Below are 21322 nucleotides of genomic sequence, written 5' to 3'. Positions count from 1 at the left end.
AGTCTCTCAATGGATTTAAAAGCTGTTACACACATTACAGTTTATTGTTTACAATCATGTACACATATCTAGGCAGTAGATTAGCACTGGATTAAGGATGAGAGGAGGTTGACCTGTTCCGCACATATCTGAGGAAGTCTGGGTGCAGAACATAGAAGCGGTCCTCGTCAAACTGTCCCATGTAGGCTTCAACTGGCCTGTCAAAACATATTATAAACACAGATTCAACACAGTCCTCAAATAGGATATCAACTGGATATGAAATATATAAATGAGTACTACTGAGTAATAGTGATAATCATCAATCAAATGTGTGTACAATGTTATAAGATAAGATCAGATAAAATGAGATTAGATACGATAAGATATTCCTTTATTGATTGATAGCAGTGTAAACAATATAATTAACTCTGAATATAAGCACATTATAGTATTAGTATGTGCAGTGATACAGGTATAAAGACACTATGGTAGTAAGTCATACTGGCCAGCTGTATAACTAGTAAGAGTAGGTAAGGGATGTGTACAGATATAGATATAGTATCTACAGATATGTAAAAAGGATTATATATGCAGGTATGTAAAGACAGATGTGGATACATATATATATAATAATCATAACCATTTATATAATTACCTTCCACTACAAACCTGCTTTCAATACATACAAAAAAACATTTAACATGCATCCATACTTCAATGAACCCAAGAAAGATTAATGGATTAATGGCCTCTCTATCTCTCTCTTTCCTTCATTTAATTTATTCAAACACTGAGCAGCTTATTTTGCTTTATTTGCTGCTGGTTCTAGAGGCTGCAGTTCTTCCCTGCGTGTCTCCACACTGTTAGCATATCGGTCATATTGATACAGAGGCCATTTTGCTCTCATGTCGCGCTCAGATTGGGATTCCTTTCCACCTGAGGCGGGAATAGGGTGGAAAGGACTCCCAACCTGAGCATGGCATGAGAGCAAAAATGGCCGCCGTGTCAATATCAACCTGGACCCCCTGCAATTTGCATACCGCCCTAACAGATCCACGGAGGATGCCATAGCCCATCACACCTGGACAAGAGGCAGGGGAACTATGTGAGAATGCTGTTCATTGACTACAGCTCAGCATTCAATACCATAGTCCCCTCCAAACTCATAGCCAAGCTCAGGGACCTGGGCTTGAACTATGACCTCTGCCAGTGGGTCTTGGACTTCCTGACGGGCAGACCCCAGGTGGTAAGAGCAGGCAACTGCACCTCCTCATCCATCACGCTCAACATAGGGGCCCCCCAGGGCTGTGTTCTGAGCCCCCTCCTCTACTCCCTGTACACTACACACATGACTTCATGGCACAGTGGAACAACAACACAATCATCAAATTTGCTGATGACACAGTAGTGGTGGGCCTGATCTCTGCCAACGACGAGAGGGCCTACCTGGAAGAGGTAGAGAATCTGTCGCAGTGGTGTCAGGAGAACTGCCTCTCCCTGAACGTCAGCAAAACAAAAGAGATGATTGTGGACTTCAGGAGGTCGGGGGTCAAGGACTACAGCCCCCTCAGCATCGACGGGGCACCGGTTGAGAGAGTGAACAGTTTCAAGTACCTCGGAGCCCACATATCCGAGGACTTGACATGGACCACACACATTGACAGTGTTGTGAAGAAGGCACGACAACGCCTCTACTTCCTCAGGCGCCTAAGGAAGTTCCAAGTCAGTCAGAAGATCCTTAGGAACTTCTACTCATGTACAATCGAGAGCATTCTGACTGGCAACATCACCTCCTGGTTTGGGAATAGCACTGCACAAGACCGTAGCAGACTACAAAGAGTGACACGTTCAGCCGAACGCACAATTGGAGGGGGGCTTCCCACCCTCCAGAACATTTACAACAAGCGGTGCAGGGGGAAGGCTAAGAGAATCATCAAGGACTCCAGCCACCCGAACAACTGCCTCTTTGAACTGCTGCGGTCAGGCAAGCGATACCGGAGTCTTAAGGCGAGCACAGAAAGACTCAGAAGAAGCTTCTATCCCCAGGCCATCAGGCTGCTCAACGAACAATAAACACTATGCAACAACCATCAAATGCACACAGCACACACATCCACACGCACACACTCACTTTAAACAAACAACTCACTGCAGCACCCACTTTACACACTTTAGAACACCTAAACACACTTTACACTTTATATTTATTGGTAAAGGATTTGCACTACAAGTTCTACAACTCGTACACCTTACTGTAAATTGTACCTAAATTGTACCTCATCCCATTTCTGCTCTGCACTATAGAGTATTGTATATTAGTACATTGCATAGTATATTGTATATTGTATGGTAACTCAGTTACTTCTATTCTGCATCGAACATTGTACATGTCTATACTGAACACTGTGACCTCTATTTTTACTTCTATTTTACATGCTATACTATTTTATTTCATACTTATCTTGTCTAACACAGTCTCTGGAGCGAAACAGTAAGAAGCATTTTGTATAAAAGTATTCTGTACTTCTGTATGACAACTATTAAAGAAACTTGAAACTTGAAACTTGTATATGGTCAAGGGCAGCCCTTTTTAAATTGACCTTCCCAGTCAGTGTAATGAAGTGACACAGAGTGGGAAATACTAGTTCTGGGATGTAACATGAGAGAAGGAATACTGTACAAAACAGATGTGAAATGGTACAATGTGAAACACATATTTATGTCAATATAATATGTATAATATATAATAAAAACTAAACTACTTGGTACAAAACAAATATATTCTTAGAAAACAATTTATGTTATTTCTTATTCTATGTTGAGTACAATTATAATCTACTGCATTTTGAGGTGAAATACAAGAAGTTTAAAAATGAATAGCAATCTCTGCTAAAAGGCTGGGACTCGCATAATGAGTGGTTGCAGTTACAGCCAGGCCCGGACTGGCCATCGGGAGCACCGGGACTTTTCCCGGTGGCCTAGCCTGCACAGATAAAAAAAAAAAAAAAAAATCATTATAATTTTTTTTTTTTTGCTAGGCCATTGTTTCTAGTTGTGGCGGCGGCGCGGCGCGATAGTTAGATAACCTAGGTGGGTGGGGAACAACCAGGATTTCACTGTCTGCGACAGAGTTGGAGAACTATCTGACTCTCTCTCCCTCACGTGGATCACACACACACAATGGAGCCGTGCTGCCGCTTGTGATTGGTGGAGGCGGGACCAGGCGATACAACTGATTGACAGCGGAGGCGGCGAATGGAATGGCAGATGGCACTCAGATGCAGAATAACAGCCAGGCAATGAGCCAGGTAGGGACTCGGGAGAGATACAGTAGAGCGAAAGTCAATTAACGTTGATATCAAGACAGTGGAAGAAAGAGAAAGGGTGGAGGAGAGAGGGATAAAACAAAGAAAAAGTAAGGCCCTTACAGGAGATGCTGCTAAATCCGGCAACATTTATCAAATGTGTTCTTGCACCAAGGTCAAGGAACCAGCAGGTTAATCAGTGATACAAATAAACATGTGGATGTTAGCTGATGAATTGTAATCCTGTAATCCTGATGAATTGAAAATGGGGGACCCTGATGTAAACAAGACGAAAGTCTTTCTCTGGTCTGCATCCCCTTAACAATTGTGTGTATTGAGCTGTACTGTATTGTACCCATTCTGCAATCTGTTAATAAAGTTTTCAATCAATCAATCAATCAGCTAGCTAACATTACCATGCAATGCATCATCTCCCCTGTCAAAAGCCCAATGTTAAATCTGCCAAGAAACAAATAAATAATTTAACCCTTGTGTCTGAAAACTAAAGTGTTATACTCTTACCATATGGGGACTAAATTGAAAAACACCATAAAAAGATTATATGTTGAAATAATTTCCCACTTTCTTTTCCATAAATATTTTATTCAACTTCAGATTAAAAATGAAATACTCCCACTTTTCTGAAAGGAGTTGTTAAATCTGACATTACAAAAAACAATATGTGGTGGTTATGATTGGGGCTGAAGTTGAATAAACAATTTATGAAAGAGAAAGTCAAAATAATTCCAAGATAATTCAAAGATTACACACCTTTGCCACATATATTGGCTACAAACATAATCACTGCAAAGTTATCAAAAAAATAAGAATCTGATCAGACACAAGGGTTAAGTTGTTGTTCCCTTCCTAATTTCCTCAAAAACATCTAGTCTAGTTAATGTGATCAATATTATTTGACAATTGATGCTTTTTGTTGGAAATTTCATTCAGTGAGCTCATACTTTGAGCTCATTTTATAGTTAAAATTATTGAGACAACGCAATCTTCTGTCTTCGTTGTGCATGCATGCGTGTGCTCACCACACGCGATACATGTGTCACTATTCTGGCAGTGGCTACTGTTATTATAGTATTGTAATGAAAGGTCTGTTATTTAATGTTTGTGTAAAGGGCTATTTTAACTGTTGATGGGTATTGCATCAGTAAAGTGAATATGGTATTGTGCTCTTGCTCTGTTTGAATAGGTGGAGAGAGTGGTTAACTGTATTATAATAGTAAATAGAAAAATATGTTGTGCTCTTGCTTTTTTCTTTTTGAAGGTGGAGAGAGTAGGCTATAGCATTGCTAGTGCAACAACAGTTTTATTTGAGGTTCATAACAGTACATTGTACTAATCAATTGTTGGCTCATTAGTTTGTGATTCACATGCACTAAAATTCACCAGAATGCAGGAAATTAAGTCTTTGTAACAAAAAAAATCCTGGTGGGGGACCCCCAGACCCCCCGCTTAAAAAGTGGCCTGATTGGGGCTATATTTCGCGCTATATCTCCCGGTATGAATTATGTCCCCAGTCCGGCCCTGGTAGCAGCAGTAGCAGCAGCAGCAGCAGCAGCAGCAGCAGTAGTAGTAGTAGTAGTAGTAGTAGTAGTAGTAGTAGTAGTAGTAGTAGTAGTAGTAGTAGTAGTAGTAGTAGTAGTAGTAGCAGTAGTAGTAGTAGTAGTAGTAGTAGTAGCAGTAGCAGTAGCAGTAGCAGTAGCAGTAGCAGTAGCAGTAGCAGTAGCAGTAGCAGTAGCAGTAGCAGTAGCAGCAGCAGCAGCAGCAGCAGTAGTAGTAGCAGTAATAGTATTAGCAGTAGCAGCAATAGTATTAGTATTGTGTGTGTGTGTGTGTGTGTGTGTGTGTGTGTGTGTGTGTGTGTGTGTGTGTGTGTGTGTGTGTGTGTGTGTGTGTGTGTGTGTGTGTGTGTGTGTGTGTGTGTGTGTGTGTGTGTGTGTGTGTGTGTGTGTGTGTGTGTGTGTGTGTGTGTGTGTGTGTGTGTGTGTGAGAGAGTGTGTAGTACCGTCGTCCTCGGTAAGGACCCTTGGAGACCCTGGTTCTGTTGAGTAGACCCTGCAGCCACTGGAAGTCTCTCATCCCCTCAGGAATCATCACATACTTAATACCCTACAGGAGGACAAGGACAGACACACTCAAGGCCTCTACATGCTACAGCAACGCAACTGCAACACAACATCAGCACGACTTCAACGCAACATGTTGCAGAGGGTGTTGTAGAGTGTGTTGTGAGGATGTTGCGTACCTCTCCCCAAAATCTAATCTGAACAACCTTGCGTTGATGTTGCGTAGCAGTGATTGGTTGGCGAATGGGGGCGGGGCTGTCATAGAATAATATTGGTCCCGCAGGGAGGAATACCATCCTCGAGTTAATGTAATTTATACAAATGGAAGTATTGATTTCGCCGTAACGAATCATTAAAAATATATACTGTTAACTGGAATATGTTAGTTTCTTACACATATGTTGGATTATGTAATTGGTTTGTCATGACAAACCAATAAAAAATAGCGAATTAACCGGTGGTTATCCTATAGCCCTAGTTATGTACATTTCAACAAAGTGGAGCCGCAGGGGACTTCCATAGCATACGCCTTCAAATCATCTTACCTTGACGATTAAAAGCCTCCACAATTTAGTAAACAGTGTTCCCATGGCTGGTGTTGATATTTTACGATGCCAGCTTGTGATAATTTGTTGTAGCCAGCCAGCTAGCGTTGATGCTATTCAATGCTATCATACCCAACTAACATTAATGCCATTCAGAATTTATTAACATAGCTACAACAACACACAGTAATGTTAATATAATTACATGCATCATTGTTTACAATGAACGGTGGGGCTAATCGAAAGGACTGGACACGGACAAGTTAAACAGCAATCAATTAATTTAATATAGCAGGTCGAGCTGCATTTTTGTGCCTACAACCACAGCCACAGGGATATATCCAGGTTTGACTAGCTCTCTCTCCTGCCGATTAAATTCAGCAGCTCTTCCTCGACCTCGAGTAGCTGCCTGCATTTGCACAAAGGCGTCCATCCCTGCTGCTAGCTAACGTTAAAACTAACCTAAAGTTAGTTGTTCACCAACGATCTACAGACACCAACAAACACAGAAGTTACACAAGCAGAATACATCACAAATACTTCCGGTCGGGGGATTTCAAAATAAAAGAGCGACGTCTAAAAGCACTGGAAATACGTTTATTTTGTACATTGTCTAATGTTAACACGAACCTAACCTAAACTTAACTGCTCCTGACAAAAAGGTTGGCACCTTACATGGTTGCCTCAACCGTCAGTGTTTGTATGAGTGAATGGGTGAATGTGAGGCATAAATTGTGAAGTACTTTGGATAAAAGCCCTAGATAAATTCAGTCCATTTACTAGGGCTGTTCGACATGACAAGATATATGGTGCGACAAGAGAAAAATGGTAGAATATATTTTTTTAATCGGTAGCTATTTTACTTAGGGCTGTCAGTTTATCACGTTAATTAGATAAATTAATTACATAGCAAATTATCGCATTATGAAAATTAACGCACAATTTATTACAACCATTTTTTTTTACTGACTGTAGTGCTAATCAGATGTATGTACAGAGTTGTAATATTAATATGTACAGTGATACAGGTATAAATAATTTTTTTTTTATTAATTGTAATGTAAATTATGTGTGCTGATTAGTAAACAGGCTAACACTCATGCTTAGATCAATATGGTCCTTTAAGGTTAAGGGTCAGGGTTTGATTAGTGTTAGGTCAGAGGTTAGGGTAAGGGCTTCGGGAATGAATGTACTGTAAGAATGTCCCAACAAGGCATGAAACCATGGCTGTGTATTTGTATGTGTGTGTGTGTGTGTGTGTGTGTGTGTGTGTGTGTGTGTGTGTGTGTGTGTGTGTGTGTGTGTGTGTGTGTGTGTGTGTGTGTGTGTGTGTGTGTGTGTGTGTGTGTGTGTGTGTGTGTGTGTGTGTCTGTGTGTCTGTGTGTGTGTGTCTGTGAGGCACAGCTTCATCATCAACTTGACTCCAACAAACAATCGTCTCAAGTTTGCATTTTAGTACCTCATCATGAGGGACACTTTTGTATCCGTACTTTCCGAAAATGATGGGTGAGGAAGTGATGGAGTGGGCGGTGTGAACATACACTGATGTCCTGCTGCCGACGTCCTTCTCAAAGCCCTTTGTGGCAGCGCCATTCATCCTGACAGAAGCACAACCACACTACGTATCAAAACAATACACAGTTATAACCAAGACCAGATTAAGAATTCAGAGGCCTCTGGGCCAGACTCTTGTGGAGGCCCCCACACACACATACACGTGCACGCACGCACAGTGGCGTTTTTATATGTAAAACATTGGTGGGGCAGCCACTAACCAAGGCTACATACCAGGCAAACTACAGTAATCAAAATGACAGTAATCGTTGTTCGCAAATTTCGCACCACATATCAGGCATAGGCTACAGGTAAGCCTGCATTGTTAGTCGTGAAAGCAAATTAATCTGTCCACGCTGAATTAAACCCTCTATTTTCCTCAGACTTTCCTTTTTTTTTATTATCCATGGTTAGCTTACTGGGGGGTCGGAAACTCAAGATTAGCCACTTGCAGATGGCAGGAAGGCCAGGGTGCGATCCACGAGGGGAGCCCGGTGAGCTATAGCTCCCCTAGATCAGACATCAGCTCCTCTGGGGGTCTCTAAAGCTCCCCTGGGAGCTGTATCATCATCGTGTATAATAATAAACGTATGCTATTTTGGATGTATGATTAATGATTTGCGTGTAGTGGCTACTTACTGGGACATAATTCACGGCATTCTAGCCTTTTGTGGTGTTTACTACATCTCCCATGACCCTTAGCGGGGGATGACGTAGTTAAAGAGAGACAGTGTTTGTGCGACAGTAGAGTGCGTAATAAACTAGCGTTTTTGCATCGGAACACGACTCCGTCTACGCTATCATTACTGCATTCCTACATTTGTGACCCTTGGACGTATTTCGGAGATTATATCGAACATGTCAACTGAACAACAGAACGCAGATCGCAGAACTTTGAACGCAGTTTCACTCAAGCTGCGCAGAGTGCCAACGCTTGGTTCGCGCAAGCCGAAGCCCAATTCGCTCTCAGGAATATTACCGCGGATGCCACTAAGTACTACTATGTGGTAGCAGCCCTTACGAATTCAACGGCAGCGAGAGTGGTGAGTTTGCTGGAAAACCCACCTACACATGACCAGTGTTGGGACTAACGCGTTACAAAGTAACGCGTTACAGAAACGAAGTTACTTTTTGCGCAACTAGTACTCTAACGCATTACTTTTGAAATTCAGTAACGCTACTTACGTTACTGAATGGTTTGTTAGTTCGTTACTGCGTTCTTTTTATGTAGATTCATAGCGAGCGTCCTTATTTCGCCTGCGTTTGTTTTGTTTACTGTAGACTGAAAGGCGCTATATAAAACGAAGTATTATTATTATTATTATTTCTTTCCGTAGCCTCATTCTGGTTTCGCACTTCTGATTGGCCACTGACGTTCTGAAAGAAATAGGCGCTCTCTACAGTAAACAACAAGAGGACGCTCGCTATGAATCTACATAATAAGAACGCAGTAATAATAACGAACTAACAAACCATTTAGCAACTACTTGGAGAGATAATTAATATACAACATGGAAACGAGATAAAGAACATGTTTGAAGGGCTGCTGGAGTCAACTGGACTAACGTTACATCTCGACCACCGCAGACTGGTGACGGTGAGTGCAATGTGTTCACTGAAACTCAAGATCAACGGATTTTGACTGTACAATTGATATCCTAACTATTCTAACGTTGCAATGCTTTGATAACAACGCTGCAAGATGGTTATGAATGAATTAATGAATGGATGAATGAATGAATGAATGAAAACTTTATTTAACAGATTGCAGAATGGGTACAATACAGTACGGCTCAATACATACAATTGTTAAGGGGATGCAGACCTGAGAAAGACGTTTGTCTTGTTTCCATCAGGGTCCCCCATTTTCAATTCATATAGACATTTATGACATACACAACATACATGACATTTATGGCATAGGGACATATAGGTATTTAGTACTGATACATTTGTGACATAAGCGGTATTCAAATATACAGTACTGTTACCCCTAGATCCTGACAGAGTATATACATATGATGGGGAGGGGACTGTACATTAGGAGGGGGTGGGTGGGTGGGAGAGAAATATACATACAGCGGGGAGGGAATATATAATGAAACGCTCTAGACCACATTGCTTAGCAGAGTTCGGTGATGTGAATGGAAACTGTCAAGTTGATCAACCGATTTTGAGTATATGGGGCATGGGACTTGAGCAATTTTTTTTTTTTTTATTTTTTTTTAAATAACTAAATAGTTACTTTTCACAGTAACTCATTACTTTTGGGTGTAAGTAACTAGTACAGTAACGAAGTTACTTTGAAATGAAGTAACTAGTAAAGTAACTGAGTTACTATTTTTCAGTAACTAGCACAACACTGCACATGACAAATATGTGACTATAAAAACACGCTCTGAGTTTTTTTTCGCTGAGAGGCGCGCCGCGCACACCCCCCCCCTACCCCCCCCCACCCCCCCACCCCCCCCCCCCCCCGACGCGGCTCACCCAAAGATTATGCTATGGATCGCACACTGAGGAAGGCGTCTATGCTTTTACCAACGCGTTCGTGTTTCCGGGTTCCCGTTTTGCGCTCTGATTGGCCACTGACCTACGCTAGTACGCCCCCCTCGCAGACACTGAAATGCATATTACAGTACTGACTCCAGGAACAGCTGTTTCCGCGTGACTTTATGTGCGCTAAAGTTCTGGTAAGTTTAAAGTTCTTAGAAATGCCGGTAAATGCCGGTTAATTCATGCTTTGAGGCACGCTGTATCAGACAAAATCTGCCACCGCCCTCTACAACAAACAGCCATCAGTCGTTAATTGACTTTAGAAATTTGAGACAGTAGAGGTTGAGTACTTTATTATCTAAAGATGGTAAGTTAGTGTTGTGTTCATTCATAGTTAAAGACAGTAGAGGTTGAGTACTTTATTAGCTAAAGATGTTAAGTTAGAGTGTTGTGTTCATTCATAGTTAGACATTAGAGGTTGAGTAAATATCTAAAGAGAAGTAGGATGTCAATGTTTTGGTTTGTTAAATGATAAATGTTAAATGTTAAATGATTAAATTATACACACTGAAATCTACGCTCTCTCATCCTGCTTTCCGCAACTCCTATACTTCCTGAGTAACTTGCCCAACACTGCTTAATGGTTGTTTAAATATTTTACATGGGGCACGTATAATCCACAGGGCACATTTACACACACTGTGACATAATATGAAAAAGTCCACATTCCAGTTCTACTTTTGTTTTGATGTGAAAAGGGATGATGCACTTAGCACTGACTGAGAAAGTAAACATTACAGTTCTACTTTATAAAATGCTAATTGTAAATATGTTTGTCAATGTTAATAATATGCGAAAGTCCACATTCCAGTTCTACTTTTGTTTTGATGTGAAAAGGGATGCTGCACTTAGCACTGACTGAGAAAGTAAACATTACAGTTCTACTTTATAAAATGCTAATTGTACATATGTTTGTCAATGTTAATAATATGCGAAAGTCCACATTCCAGTTCTACTTTTGTTTTGATGTGAAAAGGGATGCTGCACTAAGCACTGACTGAGAAAGTAAACATTACAGTTCTACTTTATAAAATGCTAATTGTAAATATGTTTAAGTCCACTCCACATTACAATTCTACTTTTGTTTTGATGTGAAAAGTGATGCTGCATAAGATGACTGCTGAGAGCGTCGTTTCTTGACTCTCAGCTGAGAGCGTAGTGACTGCTGAGAGCGTCGTTTCTTGACTCTCAGCTGAGAGCGTAGTTTCTTAAAATTGTCAAGCTACAATATTATAAAATACAATATTATAAAATCCTGTCAGGAAGCGTGCTTCAAAGCATGAATGAACCGGCATTTACCGGCATTTCTAAGCACTTTAAACTTGAACTTTAGCGCACATAAAGTCACGCGGAAACAGCTGTTCCTGGAGGCAGTAGGGCGTACCCATTTCAAAGTGTCCATGCATTATTTCTCTCTCTACGCTCATAGCGAGGGGGGCGTACTAGCGTAGGTCAGTGGCCAATCAGAGCGCAAAAACGGGAACCCGGAAACACGAACGCGTTGGTAAAAGCATAGACGCGGCAGGGAGAGGCACGGGGTGTGACGTACTGTATATTTTAGTTGATGAAATATTTTTGTTGACTAAATATTTTAGTTGATGAAATATTTTTTCATTTCAGTGTCACAGTATGACATCGATCTCCAAAAAAAAATAAAAAAAAATAAGTAAAAAAAAGTAAAAAAAAATAAAAACTTTTTTTTGGAGGCCCCTCGTCACTAGAGGCCCACGGGCCGCGGCCCAAACGGCCCGGTCGTTAATCCGGCCCTAGTTATAACACATTCATCCTGACAGAAGCACAACCACACTATGTATCAAAACAATACACAGTTATAACACATTCATCCTGACAGAAGCACAACACAATATACTGTACTTATACTGGTTTGGGAATAGCAACGCACACGGCCAGCAGACTGCAGAGAGTGGCTCGATCAGCCGAACGCACAATTGGAGGTGGGCTTCCCACTCTCCAGGACATTTACACCAGGCATTGCAGGGCCAAGACTGAGAGAATATCAAAGACTCTAGTCACCCAAACGACTGCCTCTTTGAACTGCTGCGGTCAGGCAAGCGCTACCGGAGTCTCATGGCCGGAACAGAGAGACTCAAAAGGAGCCCTCAGGATGCTCAATGACTCTATGCAACACTAATCCATCTATCTACATTCATTTCACACACATCCACATGCACACACTCACTTTAAACATTCACCTTAACATTCACTTTATTTATTTTTTATTCACTTTTTCTCCTCTTTCAAATTTTTTTCTCCCATCCCAATTCTACTGTGCCAATTCCCCCCCCCCCCCCTGTCTTGAACGTTACTCGCATATGCCCCCCACTCCCCGGTTGTAGGGAGGATAGAAGCCTTGCATCACATGTCCCCCCGATACACAAGGAGGCAGCCTGTCACATCTTTTCACCTGCCAGCGCGGACTCTCATTGGCGAGGTGTAACGTGTAGGAGGCTCACACTACCCCCGCCATTTCCTGTCTCTGCTGTGCAGGCGCCCCAACCGACCTGTAGGAGTCGCTGTCCACAACGTCCAGATTACCACCCATCGACTCCCACCCTCTAACTCTGGCAATTGAGTTAGTATGACGACTGGCCCAAGCCGGAGGCAACGCCGACAGCCGGAGTTGAACCTGGTGTCTCTTGCGTTGGTGACGAGCGCAATGTCCGCTGCGCCACCCAGCCGCTCCCTTAACATTCACTTTAGACACTTTTAACACTACACTATATTTTATCTATTGATTAGTAAAAGATTTGCACTACATCTCTACCTCGTTTTTTGCATTTTAGCATTTTGTTTGCATTTTGTACTTTTTTCTTTTTTTCTTTTTACTGTATGAAGCACAATCTTAGGGGGCTCATAACCAAGCATTTCACTGTAATGTACATGTAGGCTACAGTACAGTGGCGTGATTTCAGTAAAAGGCAAGGTATGGCGAGGAGGGAGGGGTGGTGGTGAAGGGGGGGTTTCACCCCCTTGGTGGATTTTTTTTGTCAAATCAGTTGTGCAATAGTCACTTTTGGTGAGTTGTTTCTATACAATTCAGTTATATGACATTTAGTGACACAGGACTACACAAGCATTTTTAGTATAGAAATGTGTCAACAGACTAAAGCAGGGAACCACAATATTTTGCATACGAATTATGCAGAATGTAATATCATAACTGTCTATTACTTTTCTTGCAATTGCGCCAATTTTCCTTAGGTACGGTTTTGAGGTGTGTATCACTTGTCTGTATCACTTGTCTCTGCTGCCCTTTGATTAAAAAACGTCCCTATGTCCATTTTCCTTTTTTTTTGGCATATTTCAGTTAGTCACAGTAAAAGTCACCTAGTAAAAGTGAGATAATTGACAATATCAAAACATGCTAGGGCTGTACCGAATAGTTCGAAGCTTCGTTCGTAATGTTGACATTCAAATTCTAAATCAACATAAAAAATTGTAATAAAAAAAAATTTAATTAAAAAAAAAAAAAAAATTACATTTTTATTTGCCAAGGTATGGCGAGTGCCATACCTTGCCATACCAGAACGACGCCCCTGCTACAGTACCTTAAATGTGACAAATAAAACAAAACTTGAAACTTGAAAAGCAACTGATTACTCACACACCCTGGAGGGAATGCCAAACCACACTCCACCTTTAGTAAAAATGCTATTGTGTTTCAGAGGGTCAGGCAAATAACATTCTAAAAATCACACGCACGCACGCACGCACGCACGCACGCACGCACGCACGCACGCACGCACGCACGCACGCACGCACGCACGCACGCACACACGCACGCACGCACACACACACACACACACACACACACACACACACACACACACACACACACACACACAGACGCTACCGAATGCATAACGTCTGGACACAATGATACACTTTATTTGTATAGCACTTTTGGAAACAGGGTTACTTGCTTCACAGAACAGAACAAAACATAGATAACCTGCCAGGTGGTGAGTGAGTGAGTCTAGCGAACATAATGACTTCCCCTTAACTGTCAATATTGAGTTAGGCGTCTTACCGAAAGACGTAGTCGTGTCCATCTATCTCCGTCCCCATGCCGGAGCCGTTCAGGATCCCTCCCGTTCCCACTGCAGCACAACGGACGCACCCGTCAGCCCCTCTGGGGGCGAGCAGTGGCTGCTTTGGCTTTGGAATCAAATCTACTGATGGCTTCACGTCTGCAAACCCAAAACAAAACACATATAAAGTTGACATTTACTAAAGGAGACCTATTGTGAAACGTGCCTTTTCCTGTGTGTTGGGCATTGTTTTTAGAGAAGGTAGAGCGGTTGTCCCAACACTGAGAAAATATAAATAAATATGTGCATTGTGCCTTTTCTGCAGTTCAGCTGTGACATGAACCTCTTGAAACGAGCCATTCAGAATTGCAGCCACAAACAGTGTAGTTAATAATGTGCGTGTGAAGATATTATGATAAAAAAGAAGTAAATCTTATTTTTTCTACCTAAAGATCAGTTATATTGTTTACACTGTTATTTTTTCTATATTCTTCATTCAGATATAATTTTATTTACTATATTTAGGTCTTTCTACTATTACACTGTCCATACCTGTACCTCCCCTCACCAGTGATGCCAGTAACTAGTTACTAGTTACTAAGTAACTAGTTACTGTAATCTGATTACTTTTTTCAGTAAAATAGTAATCTAACTTGTTTTTTTACAAGCCAGTAATCTGATTACAGTTACTTTTCCAAGTGGCTGTGAGTTACTATCTCATAATGCTGAAACCATCCCGTATCTCTGTCCGAGACCCTCCTGCAGCTGGGAGCACCTTTGAAACGTCTCTGTGATTCTTGTAGAACGAACGGTTCGGTCAGAACCAGTCCTTCAGGGTCAACATGGGTTGGTTTCCTATCGAGGAGCGAGTGACTGTGGCTCCACTCGGTGCAGCACAGTCACGGAGGAGGTTGACTCACCGCCACATGACTCATGTTCTCCTAGTTATTCAGGCAGAATGACTCATGCTTTTGGAATTGGCATGGCAACGCCTTTTCCTGTGTGTTGGGCATTGTTTTTAGAGAAGGTAGAGCGGTTGTCCCAACACTGAGAAAATATAAATAAATATGTGCATTGTGCCTTTTCTGCAGTTCAGCTGTGACATGAACCTCTTGAAACGAGCCATTCAGAATTGCAGCCACAAACAGTGTAGTTAATAATGTGCGTGTGAAGATATTATGATAAAAAAGAAGTAAATCTTATTTTTTCTACCTAAAGATCTTGAGTCATGGAGCAGGGGTGGAGGTGCAGTTACTGCAACATCTAGTCTGACATTTTTATCTGAATTTAGTTTGATGCTACAGGCTTGCGCACCACTGCTAGAGGTACGATAATGATCACATTTGTAGAATAAAATCGCCTCGCTCGTTACAGGTACAGAAACAGAAACGTTGAGAACAAAAGGTATAGAGGCTGCTAGAATGCATAATCCGAGATAAGATGGCAATTTGAAAAGGGAAAGTTTGATTAGTAAATGAAAATGTTTTATGGAAAACAGTGTGGTTGCTCATTCTGCGCCAACCACGTAATATTACGTGTTTGCTCGCCAGCGGTTGAGCGCCAAACACGTAATATTACGTTTTTAGATCCTTTGATATTTTTCCTCTGATCCCCGTTCGAAATCATCATCCGGGTCATTCTAGCCGTCCCAGGGTCGTTTGTATACGTTGGAATTGCAATGCCGATCGAATATCACTAGGTGGCAGTATCGCCTACCTTTTGAACTCGGATAGAAAGGCAACAGGATAGTCAATGAATGCACCGGACTATCGAGGCTCGCTCTGTGGGGGAGGAGCTCTTCCAAAGCAATCGCTAGCAGATCTGATCACCTCAAAACCTATAATGTCCCGTAAACACGTGTAATTACATATAAACAAGTAATCGCAATCGCCGATGGGATCATTGGAATTATTCTTTTTGGATTACCTTCTGGCTAAGGTAAGGACCCCCTATGTATATTTTACCGAACGTGAAACATGTTTATGTAACGATCACAGTGGCTTACCTTTCTAAGTGGCTGGCTTTCTAAGGCTACCCCCCCTTGATGATTTTGTGAAGGTACATGTTATATACCTTTGATTTGGGAGTATTTGGGGGTTCAGGGAATCAACCAGAACGATTCAGGCTTATTGCACATAACACGTTTTATCTTGCGATCTATGAAAAAAGACTGGATTATCTTAAGATTATCTTATCTTAACACTCACAGAGAGAGAGAGTTGCCGTCGACAGTTGATGATGTCACACACACACTAGACTAGGATGTCAACAACACACGGAGCCTGCCTGGATGCCCGATGCATGAAGCGATATAATTAAGAAACGAATAGCCAATAAATGTGAAGTTATCTTTGAACCCCTGTTGTCAAGCGTCTTCAATATAACCCCCCCCCCCTCCTCACTAATGGAACTGGTGTTGCAGAGTCACGTTAGTTAGTTAGACACTGTAGTTTAGCGTTAGCTGAACGGCTAACTAGCGTTAGCCATGTTGATCAATTCTATTCATGTCTCCTCGACTTCCACTGTTTGTTGATAACTGTGACGCGGCTCTCGCCTTATGTAGTAGCGAAGCAATAGTATCTGCTGTGTGTGCAGTCACAGTGCACTGCTGACAGAAGTGGATGAGAGGAAATTATATGAATGCATCGGTTTTGACGATGCAAAGACGCTACAACAAGATGCATCGCGAGTTCAGCCTGAAATTTTGCCGATGCGGACTTATTCCACCGGTGCACTCGCATCGTGAACGTTTATGCCGGCGCACCGATGCAAATTGATGAATCGTCACATCACTAATATATACGTGCAAAATGAATCGTTCCAGAAGTAGGCTTCTATTATTCTAATGACTTTTATTAGGTATTATAGTAAGTTCTACTGTAGAACTGGACTTGAACTATGACATCTGCCAGTGGGTCTTGGACTTCCTGACAGGAAGACCCCAGGTGGTGAGAGCAGGCAACTGCACCTCCTCATCCATCACTCTCAACACAGGTGCCCCCCAGGGCTGTGTTCTGAGCCCCCTCCTCTACTCGCTGTACACACATGACTGTGTGGCACAGCGGAACAACAACACAATTATCAAGTTTGCTGACGACACAGTTGTGGTGGGCCTGATCTCTGCAAACGACGAGAGGGCCTAGCTGGGAGAAGTAGAGAACCTGGCGCTGTGAACGTCAGCAAAACGAAAGAGATGATTGTGGACTTTCAGAGGTCGGAGATAGGGACTACAGCCCCCTGAGCATCGACGGGGCACCGGTCGAGAGAGTGAACAGTTTTAAGTAACTCGGAGTCCACATATCCGAGGACTTGACATGGACCACACACATTGACAGTGTAGTGAAGAAGGTGTCGTATATTATCTAGATAAAACATGTAAAATATCAATGAAAATGTACAGGTGCAGGACGAAAATACTTGGTAAGTTGGATTACAGAAGGAATCAAAGTCATTCCATCCCCTGTAAAAATAGCTCCAAGGAAGGCCACCTAGGTCAGGGAGCACAGCAGGTTTGGGCTGCAGTAACGCTTGGTCAGTGAACCAAATGGCCTTGTAAAATAATAAATCGAACACCAGACCATTTGGAATCTCCCCTTACACATCCGATTTGACTGACTTTAGGACATACATTAACAGGCTCAAGGCTATTTGAATTTAAGCAGAATGCCACCAGTCACACATTAACTATAGAACAGATAGACTGGAGGGTTTTTAGACCTTGAGGAAATAGGTAAAACTGATGGCTTTGTCAGAGAGATTAGTTAGATGGCCTTAGAAAACATTGCAACACATATGTACTAAAAGTAAAGCAAGGACCATTATGTTAAAAGTAAACTGTCATACAAAATCACATTAGATAATAGGTTTAGCAAGCATGAAAAGTTGACAGCAAGTGAACCAAATAATAACACATAGGTAGTAAATTAAGGTTTAAGCTAAAATAAGGTTAAAGAAAAGGTTATTACTAAGAGAATAGACAAACCATCAGTAGGATGGAAACATTTAATAAGGCAATTACATGAGTTACAATGTGGGCATAACTTAAAACTATTAGGAAACGGTAGTCACAATAAAGAATAACTCTTAAATAATAAGGATAAAAGAACCATGACACAGGACTTCTTATTGGTTAATCAAGAAACCAGTATACTATTTCTGTTGAAGGACGTATGCCATTATCTGTGCACGGAGAGAAGAACTGTAAGGATTTCCCAAATAAGGTAATAGGACCACTAGAATAGGCTGTAGACAGTAGGATTCTCCCCATTATAGACTGTAACCTCTGTGTCGCAAGACCCAGATGACGTGTCACTCACAAAAGGAATTCCTGCTAGAAGGAATTTGGCCAATGGGAAAGCCCGATCTCTGGGGTGACGTCACCTGACAGGCAGGGAAAAGGGTTTCATTCTCTCATTTAAAAGGCAGGGAAGCTGACAGAAGGAGACGGGAGCGTTGAAGACTCGAGCGCTGAGAACCGGAGACTCGAGAGCCGAGCCGGACACGCACAGAGCCACGGACACAGATGATGATAGAAGATCGCCTTACAGCAGGGGATCCAGACTCCGCCGAGACGAAATCAAGCACTCCCTGCCCTGAGCGCTGAGAACGGGACAACCAAGGTTGCCTTGGCAACCAGCACCAAACCAAGAGAGGCCTTGGGTTGCCGAGACAACCAGCACCACACCGGGAACGCTCTGATCGGCCGCAGCTGATCCGATCATGGACCGAATGCTCCACCAAAGAGACGATTAGATATACAATGAAGACCCTGTACTTGTTTGATTCATAGATGTGTTTTATTAAGAATGGAATAAACACCCCAGTTGTTTGATTGAGACCACCTCGTCTGCGCTTCCTTCATAGAACCGAACACCTGAAATGCAAACAATGCAGAGAGAAGGGTAAAGACTATACGATCACAGAGACTAGATAAATGAATGAAAGACACTTCAAATGGTCCGTGACCCGTGCTGTATTCGGCCAAAGCCGGTTGAAGACGACGAAAGCTACTTCTAAAAGGGACAGAGAGATTCTCGCCCTCATCGACGCCTCTACGACTGATTGATCCTTCACCTCATCATCAGCCAAGGACAGCGGGTTTGTAGGTAAGTAAGGATGGTGCGTTTAAATTGGTGGAGGTCGAGCGGTCTCAAATTGGGGTTTGCTATAGGTAGAAGTGAATGCTGTGCTGGACCGAAAATATGTTGGTATCGGAAGACGCCAGAGACCAGAATTCACAACCGGTCTCTGGTCTCGGCCACACCAACGCAGCACTTAATAGGTTAGGGAATTGAGGGTGTTCGTTTAGGTTACCTAGGATTAGTGCAATGGGATGATGTGAATCTGCATTTGCTAGTCGTTCTGCGTGGAACAGGGCAGCTAGCATGTGGGTCAGGGACACCGATCAGAGATTGGTAAAATTGATTGATTAAAATTGTGTTGTTTAAGGAAGAAAGGGTGCTGGGATGGCAAAACTCTGCTCACTCCACGACGATCAGGCCCGCGCTCTTGAGTACGTCCCGTGGGGTGGGGAGAGGGTCATAACAGTATGATGAATTACAAGCCCTCTATTAAACAAAATGATGACTGGTCAGTAAGGACGGTATAAGATAAGACTATTCTAGGTAGAATCGGCACTAATGTAATGAAGAAAAGGGGCGCAATCGGAGTGAACGGTACAGAAGTGAGGCGAAAGGTGAAGAGTTTATAAGCAACTATGGAGCTATAAATAGGGAATTGTTCAGGGAAACAATTGAAAGTCTGGGGATAAGTGACATTTTTGGTTGATGAACGGGTTAAATGAGGCGCTGTTTTCACTCGTCAGAACCGGGCCCCGCTCTGGGAGACGGCTGACAGAGGAACGAGAGTACCATTGTGGATTTTACAAACCATTCGTCGAACAATAATGTGACTACCAGTAAGAGAGGTTATAGATGTCTGTATTTAGTTCAGATCGCGCACAGCCGAGGGATAGGGATTCGTGCCAGGTTGCTTAACGGGAAGCTCGCTTAGAATCGGTACGCTGAGCAATAGACTTTGGAAGACGTTCCATATGCGAATTGTCGAGACATAATCCGACATCATTTAGGCTCAGATTGGCCATTGTCCAAATCTGAGAAACATCAAGCTCGTGGAGGAAGAGGAACGTAGGAAATATGGAAATTGTGGTTTAAACGGAGAGCACGATAAACCACATAAACCTCAGATTCAAGCCGTCAGGAGGCTCTACAAGTAGGAAATATGGAAATTATGGTTAAACGGACGATTTGGCCATATAAACCTCCGATTCAAGCCATCAGGAGGCTCTACAAAACTCTCCACGAGCCACTTTACATGGATGGAGCGGGTTTCTCGGGGTATAGCAAGACGGATTTTCTATAACTCGGTAGATATATAAAGCACTTTGAAAGAAGGAACTGCGTTTGTGATTAGGACATAGGGAAGAATTGTGTGGAATGGGCGAGGTTTAGGTTAGGAAATGCGCTTAGGATGGATGTGGCCAAATGAATGGTATGTTTATAAATAGGACAATGTTTTGCTAAATATATATGGTGGATGGATGTCTGTTTAGAGGTTATGAGTGAATGCCAATGGATTTTGTGTCAATATAAAACTCTAGTGACCAAATCGGCCGCAGAGAAACCATAACACTGTCCGTTGTATAAAGACTAGGTTAGCTTGCTACATTAGCCGCGAGGACGACAGCGATAACGTATGGACGCTGCGTTGCGATATCGAGTGAATTGAGTGAATGGCGAGAGTGATGGAACCAAAATGATGTGTGAGATTCGTTGAAATTTTTGAAATCGGTGGTATTAAGGTCTTAATTTAATGTAGTAGGTATCAAAATAAGCGATTTTTTGGGAGCTGATGACGTCACTAGAAACGTCTAAGCATTGGGAGCGTTGTATTTAAAATACTGTGTATTTCGGCCAGGCGGGGCCAAACGGGCGAGCGAACTAAAATAAAGATAATAATATATGATCTGTAAATTAGCGCTTAATGAGATTAAAGTTATGTTGCGGGGTATAACTGTGTTGCGCAAACGTCGCGATGTGTTGTGCCGCTCGAATCAACAGGATAATGGGCTGTATAGGAGACGTTATTAGAATGCTAAGCTAAGCTAGCTAGCCGTGCTAGGCTAAGTGGGCGATAACATGGTTGAGCTAAGCTGATTGAGCTAGCAGTGCTAAGCTAATGGAGCTAGCAGTGGGAAGCTAACGAAGCTAAAATGCTAAGCTACCTGT

General features: G+C 42.3%; 1 protein-coding gene across 2 annotated transcripts in view; it reads right to left on the bottom strand.

Annotated features, from left to right (window-relative positions):
- Positions 1-21322, bottom strand: part of LOC311243162 (alpha-N-acetylgalactosaminide alpha-2,6-sialyltransferase 1-like) — a 163287-nt gene that overhangs the window by 7718 nt on the left and 134247 nt on the right. For both annotated transcript variants that reach the window (XM_084332277.1, XM_084332278.1), the window contains 4 exons: positions 14075-14234; positions 7373-7511; positions 5308-5411; positions 114-197 (listed from right to left, as the gene is read on the bottom strand). In XM_084332277.1, coding sequence (XP_084188403.1) covers positions 114-197; positions 5308-5411; positions 7373-7511; positions 14075-14234 — 487 coding nt within the window. The remainder of the gene's footprint in view (positions 1-113; positions 198-5307; positions 5412-7372; positions 7512-14074; positions 14235-21322) is intronic.

Source organism: Notolepis coatsorum, assembly GCF_963971535.1.
Source record: "Notolepis coatsorum genome assembly, chromosome: 16".
NCBI lineage: Eukaryota > Metazoa > Chordata > Actinopteri > Aulopiformes > Paralepididae > Notolepis > Notolepis coatsorum.
This window is presented reverse-complemented; position numbering and strand designations above follow the sequence as displayed.